Source organism: Spinacia oleracea, chromosome 1 (genome assembly GCF_020520425.1).
Source record: "Spinacia oleracea cultivar Varoflay chromosome 1, BTI_SOV_V1, whole genome shotgun sequence".
In the NCBI taxonomy this organism is placed as follows: Eukaryota; Viridiplantae; Streptophyta; class Magnoliopsida; order Caryophyllales; family Amaranthaceae; genus Spinacia; species Spinacia oleracea.
Window position 1 is genome coordinate 45,524,314 of NC_079487.1, and position 8,669 is coordinate 45,532,982.

Consider the following 8,669-nt stretch of genomic DNA (forward strand, 5'->3'; position numbering starts at 1 on the left):
AAAGCATTCTAATCTACAAGTTCCAATTTTATATTCCCCAATCAAGAATATTGCCTAAGAAAACCTAGAAAAACTTGCCTTGACAAAAAGGAAATCAAAATAAAAGAAAAAGGAAGAAAATAAGAAAACACACCAAAAAGGGAAAGAAAAAGAAACAAACAAAAAGAAAAGAAACTAAAATCAAACTAAATCAATCTAAAAACAAAGAAACAAGCACATCATGGTATGATTCATAGCAATGAGCATCAACAAGTAGCCAACCACACAACAAAACTCCCCCCAAGCTAGAATTAGGCCATGTCCTCACGGCCTAAAACCAAGCAAGGAGGGGCACAACTACGCATCCAACCAAATGCCCCAACATGATGTATGCCCGTCCCATAAAGTATGCAATAGAGTTAGAAGGATGTTACCGGAATTGTCGTGGGAGCAAGTCCCGCAAAGAGCCGTTAAAACCCGAACAAACTCACCAAAATAAAGACGGGTAAGGCAAAAGGTGGAAAGTGTGAACCCACTGCAATGAAACATACCAAAACAATGCATAGAAGCCGCGGGGTGCCTCCCGGGAGCGCTCGTTTAACGTCATTAGCTTGACGAATCCCCCCGAAGCTCATGGGGGGACAAGAATGAGACCAATACACGGGTTGCCTCCCGGTAGCGCTCGTTTAACGTCATTAGCTTGACGGACCCCCCCAAAAGGTCAAGGGGGGTCAAAGACAACCAACCTTGGGTTAACACTAGTCAACATGCATTTCTTTGCCCCTTTGGGCACAAAGATCTTACCGACATCACCATTCAAGAGGCGGAAACCAAATAATCCACCAACATGCCCCTCCTCGGGACTCGATGGACTCTTAGCTGACTTCTTGGCTTTCTTAGCCGATCCATGAAACACTTTGGAGGGTTTAGCTCCATTATCATCATCAACATGCATTTCAAATATCTCGGGGATGGTTACAACATCTTCAAGCTCATCCCCAAGCGCCTTTGGGACTCCATGGACATTCTTGTCATCAAGAGAGGACCTAGAAAGCTCATTAGCACACTTAGAAACATGAAAATTGTTAGAAGAATTAGCACAAGAGTGGTTGTCCTCAACACAAGCAAGAGTGTCAATTTTCATGCAACTTTTCATTTTAGAGCAACAATGTTCATCAATTGCAAGCTTGAAACTAGCCTTGGCGTCTCCCGCTTTCAAAGTGATTAGTCCTTCTTGCACATCGATAAGAGCACCCGCGGTGGCCAAAAATGGCCTCCCCAAGATAATGGGGGTATGGGCATCCTCATCAATGTCCAAGACGACGAAATCCACAAGGAAAGTAAGCTCGCCAACCACTAGGGGAACATCCTCAACCTTGCCAATAGGATACTTGACCGAACGGTCGACAAGTTGCAAGGTGATGTTAGTTGCGACAAGATCTCCAACGTCAAGCTTGGAAAACACCGAATAAGGTAGTATACTAACGCTAGCACCCAAATCACACAAGGCATTGCTTATTTCAAGCTCCTTAATAGCACAAGGGATAGAAAAACTTCCCGGGTCTTTGAGTTTGGGTGGCGTTTTGTTAAGAATGATAGCACTACAATTTTCGGTGAGGTTCACCGTCTCCTTTACGTCGCAATTCCGCTTCCCATTCAAGATTTCCTTAAGAAATCTTGAGTAGGTAGGCATTTGTTTCAACGCATCCATAAAGGGGAGAGTGATATGCAATTTTCGAAGAACCTCAAGACATTTTGAGAATTGCACATCTAACTTGTGCCTTATGAATCTTTGGGGATAGGGAAGTTTAAGAGTGGGGAGAGGTAGAAGAGTTGCCTCTTTTTGTATAAGAGTGTCTCCCACATCATCGATGGGAGGCTCCTCTTCTACCACATTATTGTCGCTAGACTCAACGAATCCCTCTTGATCCTTCCCATTGGACTTAGGATCCTCATTGGCTCTAGGAACATCATCCAAAGTCTTCCCACTCCTTGTCATGATTGCATACATTTGCTTAGGAGGTTGACCTTGGGGTGGGAGACTTGTATGCACTTGTTGCTCTTTGATAGTGCTAGCTAGTTGATAAAGTTGGGTCTCAATCATCTTCAAGTGAGTGTTGGATTGCTTGAATCCATCCTCAAACTCGACATTCTTCTTGGCTTGCGCCCTCACAAACGACTCCATGAGAGCCTCAAGATTAGACTTGAGAGGCGGGAGTGGTGGAGGTGCAACGCCATAACCACTAAGGTTTGCTTGATATTGGTTGCCAAAGGTCCTCGGTCCATTGAATCCGGGAGGTGGCAATTGAGATGCACCATAATGACCTCCCGAGTTCAAAGGATAACCCCTACTTGAGGCACCCCTAAATTGCCCATAAGAGTAGTTATAACCCCCTCCACCTTGATGGTTGGGATTATAACCCCCTTGGTTGCATTGGCCTTGATTGCCAAAACCTTGAGCTTGACCATAGGGCGCTTGGCTTTGATAGCCTTGTGCTCTATAGCCACCTCGATTTTGGCTATCATACCCACTTCCTTGGCCATAGCCTTGGTGGGGACCATACATGGAGGGCCCTCTAGGTTTCCTAGCAAAATTAGGATTGTTAGGGTTATCATTCCTAGACCTCTCATTTACGGCATTAGCATACTCTACATCAAACTCGCCTTCATACGAAGGGCCATAATCCACAAATAACAAGTTATGAACTAAGGGGCATGCATCGGGGGAATGACTATAGTCTTGGCAATTTTCAAAAAAGAATGTGCCCGGAGGCATTGAGCCATAAGAACTAACCTTGCTCTTCCCCTTAGAGAGAAGAGTGGCCGAGGGAGGAGGGATTGTAGACGGTAATGGCGGTTGGCTCAAAGCTCTCCCCGCGAATGGTGTGTTTTCAAGCTTCTTCAAGCGCGAGGTAAGCTTCTCTATCATCCGTGCTTGCTCTATGGCGTACACCGAACCTTTACCATCTTCACTCCTACCTTTCTCATCATAATCCCTTGTGCCTACATGCCAAGATTGGTAGTTTTGAACTACATCCTCAATGATTTCCTCTATTTGATCCTCAGTTTTATTCATAATGGAACCTCCCGCGCCCGCATCAAGACTTGTCTTCGAACTTGGACTCAACCCCAAGTAAAATGTTTGGAGCAACAACCATTTAGGAATCCCATGGTGTGGGCATTCCCTTTTGTACTCCTTGAAACGATCCCAAGCTTCAAAGAGTGACTCATCTCTCTTTTGCTCAAAGGATTGGATCTTGTGGCGACACTCCGCCGTCTTCCCATGCGAGTAAAATTTGTTTAAGAATGCACTTGTCACTTTGGTCCAAGTGCGAAGTGAGTTGGGCTTGACCTCCTTGTCAAGCCAATCACTTGCTCGCCCAAGTAGAGAGAACCGAAACAATGTCAACCTCACATAATCCGATGTGACACCATTGTGCTTGATTGTGTCACAATAGTGCTCAAACTGTTTGAGATGTTCGTGAGGTGATTCATTACTCTTCCCACAAAAGGGGTGGCTTTGCACCAAATTGATCAAGGCGGGCTTAATCTCAAAGTTGTTGGCACCCGTTGTTGGGGCTTGAATACCACATGTAGCTTCGAATTCCCCCGGTATTCCCAAGTTCTTAACCGGGAGCGCTATGTTCTCAAACACTTGCTCACTCTCTTGTTGTTCCTCACCAACACTCAACCATGCGCATCTGTTATTGCTTGATGAGCTAGACCGTACACGCCTTTGTCTCCTAAGTGTCCTCTCCAATTCAAGGTCAAGAGGATGGAGGATCCTTTGACGAGCACGCCCCCTAACAAGCATACAAACTGAAGAAAAACCGTGAGCAAAGCCAAGGAAAAAGAAAGCTAAGCGAAATTGCAATGTTTTTGTATTTTCTAATGATGAACTAGTCTCAACTAAAACTCAAAAACAACAACCGCTCCCCGGAAACGGCGCCATTTTGATAGGTGTATTTTCCGTCGTTGATAGAAAACAACCTATGCAAACAATATTTATAAAACCACTCAACTACCGGCTAGCGGTAAGCAAAGGGATCGTCCCAAAGAAACGGTGGTTAATGAGTTTTAAAGTCAATCTAGTTCGAACAAGGATTTGGTTTTGAATTGTCACTTTTAAGAATCTAAAAACGAAGAATTATGCCAAATTGAATCAAGAAAGGGAAACGTTAGGGAGTCGGGGATAGGCTAGGGAAACCTGGGGAAATGAATTCAACTATTTAGCAATGGTGATCATGCAACGAAATGGTGATTAGGCAAATGGAATCTAAAGACGAACCCGCCACCTCTCGGATAGGGAACGCTAAGCGTCTAATCCACGGAAGAGCTTTCGCCTAATCCTAGATTAAACTAACTAGCATATAATAGGTACCGCCATTTGATCACACAAGATAGGCCCACAATCTCTTGCCAAACCTACCCTATGGTTCCACGTGACTCTAATCGAATAGCATTTGCAACTACCACTCAACTAGCATGGATATCCTATCATCAAATCATATTTAATCACATGAATCAACCAAGAATCAATCAACAATTTCCCCTAATTAAGCCCCTAGATTCTCCCCTTACCCTAACCTAATTCTACTCATTAGTCATTCTAGAAATCAAGCAATCCATTAAGAATAAGCTAGCAAGCATGATATTGAAGGAGTAAGAGAAGAGAATTTAAGAATTCAATTGCCCAATCAACTAGGAATTAAGAATCAAAGTAACTTCAATCAATGAAATCAAGAATTCAAGAAATTAAGGAATTGAAGAACAATCAACAACAAAGCAAGAGCAAGAATTAAGAAACTAAGAATTAAATTGCAAAATTGAAGAAGAGTTAAGAAGGATTACAAATTGAAGCTTGAATGGAGGAGAGTTTCTCTATCTAGAATTGCTGAAAATCTACTTTTAGAATCTCCAATTATCAACTAAAATTCTATATTCTACAAAATAAATCGAAAAATCTATTTATAAGTTTCCTCAAATAGAAGCCAAAGTTCGAATAAGAGCAGCCCGCGCAGCGATTCGGTCGCACGTACCCACTGTGCGACCGAACGTAAATGACTTTGTTCGACCAAATGCAGTCCTGTGCGAGCGAAGACAGCTAAGATCATTTCCTTCGTCATGTGCGACCGAACGTAAAATCCTGTTCGGTCGAATGGGGTTTCTTTGGCTCAAGTCTCCTTTGCAGCTCTATTCGGTCGAACAAGAAGAACTAATCGGGCGCACAACTTTTTTGCGGTCGAACTCAAAAAGCTGTGCGGTCGAACAAATGCTGTGCTGTAGAACATAAGGCCTTGTGCGGTTATTTCCCAATTTTGGGGCATTCTGTCTCAGAAATCCATTATGTGCGACCGAACAACAGAGGGCATTCGATCGCACAAAACTGGAAATTCCATGAACTCCATTTGCACTACTCTATTCGGGCGCACAAAACGCCACTCGACCGCACAAGCCCTGTTTTGGCTCAAATTCACTTGTTTTCCATCATTTTTCATCAAGATCACTTATAAAGCACAAGATGGAATAAAACTTATTGTAGACACCTACTTTTGTCCCCATTCCCGAAAGGGAAAGGTTTGATGATGAAAGCATAAATCTCCACTTGACAACGCATCTCCTATAAAATAACGAATCTCAATTCCTCTTTTCATTTCACCTGAAACCTGCTATTTATAGAAACCTGCTATTTATGGAAACCTGCTAAAAATAGTAACTGACGTAATGGGCAGCTGTTAAAAGTGGCAAGTCATAAAAGATAGAAACCTGTCAGAATTAGGTGTTGCACTTCAACATAAATCCTAAATGAGATAGAAAACTGCGATAATCCCATTCCTAATATGATTCGGAAATAAGAGTTACGTATTAATTAAAATCCTAACGAGCCTAGAGTTCGTAACGGGCCCAGACGCATTCCGTCATGAAATTGATACGCACTAAAAGACTCGATTAAGTCTCAAACACTACGGATTCCAAGAATCCGAATCTGACTAAGGAAACAGCCCACACCCTATTTTCAACGCCTGGCTCTGGGCGCCGAAAATACCTGGGTACGTGTTTTTTCCTAATTCTTTGTGGATTAGAACTCTGCAATTCTATCTTTCCACGAACTCTTCCCTATAAATACAACCCTAAATTCGACGTGAAAGGGACACACAATTCATATTCTGAGTATTGACTCCAACCCTTAGCCTAAGCCTCTCGCTGCGAAATTGTTCACGCGTTCTGTCGCAATCGATCCATAAATCGAACAGAACGTATCCTGTCCCATAATTTGAGATTCGTTAAATAAAAAGGAGAAATAGCAAAGTCAAAGTGGTTAGTTTTCTGAGAACCGTGACGCACCTCTCAAGGGTGCGTCGTAATGTGTCCTTTTTCGATGATTTAATTGCTTTCCTCGCCCTTTTTATGAACTGTTAAACTAACTAAATCTGATTGTTCTATCACGCCTAACAAATATAGTATTTTTGGGAAATTGGATTATCATGCTAGGTCCCTTAATGCTATTTAAATCAGATAATCACGATCGATCTAGTATTATATGTTGCATATTGTTAAAATCAACTCAGATTAGTTTAATAGTTAACGTATGTCCCTTCAATTATTTATGCTGAGCTAGTAAGGATATCCTGCCTCTGGAGTTATCGAAGAGCGAGTACTCCTCTCGGTAGTTACAGTCCCCCGAACCCTCAATCTCTACCTTGCGGGTGTATGTTGAGAGATCCCCACACTAGGGATCACAAGGGAACCTACGGCCGTCGTGGTCAAACATAATTGCACTCCCTTTATGTCACGATAACCGGGTTTTGTCAGTTTTTCTCATTGTCATTAAAAACTGAATGGCGACTCCTATATTACTAGTCAATTGGGTGTAAACTCACAGGAAATCCAATTACACTTGATTGAATAAAAAGAATCGTCACACCCACGAGGGACGAAGTCACGCATTAGCCTCGTGCTTTTTCGACCCCCTCACAGTGGCGACTCCACTGGGGAAAGTGAAGGAAATACTCGTGTTTATAGGTAATCAAAATAGCCGAAGGGTGAAACGATCCTACCCCGCGTTTATTTCCCCATCAAGTTGGGACGACCTGAAAATCAGCATATTAATGTGAACGGGCAGAACCGCATAACGAATCTCGGCTCCCTCGGGAGTTGGGACTAAGGATACCTTTTTTCGCCAATAGGGGGGTGCATACGCCCCGCATGTTGCCCACTCGGTACTTGTGCAGGTAGTACACCTATCCCGAACCCAATCGCTTGTCATTAGGTCCCTCTCGCCTGCATGCCCCCTTGGCTTGCACTTGCGGGTTGGCCTCTTGGGCGAAATTCGTTTGTTGAAGACACTACCTCGACCGGGGCATGTGTTGGATCTACGATAGAAGCGGTACCAAGCCAGGCGCAAATAACTACCCATAGAAGCCTATCATAAACTACATGACATGTTATTATCGCCTCATGATGAATGTTAGTTATGTGTAGCGAAATATGTGATTGTGTGTGACAAACTATCTTAGAAAACCAACGACCTTAAAAATTGCCCAAACATTCATAGACTAATTTGCCAAAGAGTTATACCGAAATACGTGTTCCGCAAACCCGAATGATCGCCACAAAAATACGCGACGCTCGGGATGGCCTGTAACGAATCCCACAAACGCTTCTACGCGTAAAGGACGTTATTAGGAAAGCACGCAAATCGAAGTCGCATAAACAGAAGACAGAAAACGAGAACCAGCCAGGGACGCATTTTCAACGCCCCTGACTGGGCGCCAGAATTTCTCACGCCCCACGCTGGGCGCTGAAGTTGCTGCTTGGCCTTTTGGTCAGGCGCAGCAGCCTCGGTGCCCGCGCAAAAGGAAAATACGTAGCACAAAAAAATGTTAGTAAAAAGAATTGCTACGAGGGCGTAAGAAAAGCACTCGATTTCAAAAGCGACTCGTAAAAAAATTAATAACTCTTTGCGTCGTTGTTAGGCCTCCTACGACGACAATGCTCGGCACCAAAACCGAACATGCTAATAACTATGAATGTCACACGGGCAAGTGTTTCGAAAATTCAAAGAATGACCAAAAAAAAAAAAAAACCAAAAAGTGTACCAACAAAAGAAAGAGTGAAAAACTAATAGAGAGAGTAGAAGTCTAGACTAAGTAATGCTTGAAACTTTGGGAACCTAAACTTTAGCTTATCTTATGCCTAGGTCTGGTCCTGCCATTTGGTGCCGATCAGGGAATCAACGGTTAGTGCGTCTCGAAGATACACCGCCAACATCAGGTTTAGTGACTCCAAGCTCCGTCCGTCATCCCTCATTTCAAAGATCTCCGCTTCCCCAACCTCGATTCACACCTTCAAACATGTCCATCGAAGATTTGCGAGACCAGATGGTCCAAATGACCCAACTTATGGGCCAATTCAAAATGGAAAATGAAGCTTTAGCGGCTGCACAAGCCAAAAATGACCTCGATAACGAACCATGGGGTGCAAATACTTCTCCCTCGATCCTGAACCTTTTCCTGGCAAACTACCAGAAAAGTTCAGTTCATCTGACTTACCAAAGTTCAAGGCCACGGACAACCCCCGTGATCATCTACTGAGCTTTGTGAATGCCATGAACTTGAAAGGCGTGGACAAATCCATGTATTTACCTGCCTTTCCTTTGTCCTTGGAACATGTGCCGCTCAAATGGTACT

At 43.4% G+C, this 8,669-nt stretch overlaps 1 protein-coding gene and 1 pseudogene across 1 annotated transcript; one reads left to right on the top strand and one right to left on the bottom strand.

The window, feature by feature from the left end:
• Nucleotides 1–700: 700 nt before the first annotated feature.
• Nucleotides 701–2,083, bottom strand: LOC130464108 (uncharacterized). Its single transcript, XM_056833516.1, has 2 exons — nucleotides 1,604–2,083; nucleotides 701–1,507 (listed from the first exon to the last, which is right to left on the bottom strand). Exons 1-2 carry the CDS (start codon nucleotides 2,081–2,083, stop codon nucleotides 701–703), a joined length of 1,287 nt encoding a protein of 428 aa, XP_056689494.1.
• Nucleotides 2,084–3,143: 1,060 nt separating this feature from the next.
• On the top strand, nucleotides 3,144–3,244 carry LOC130466522 (uncharacterized; annotated as a pseudogene).
• The last annotated feature ends 5,425 nt before the right edge of the window (nucleotides 3,245–8,669 follow it).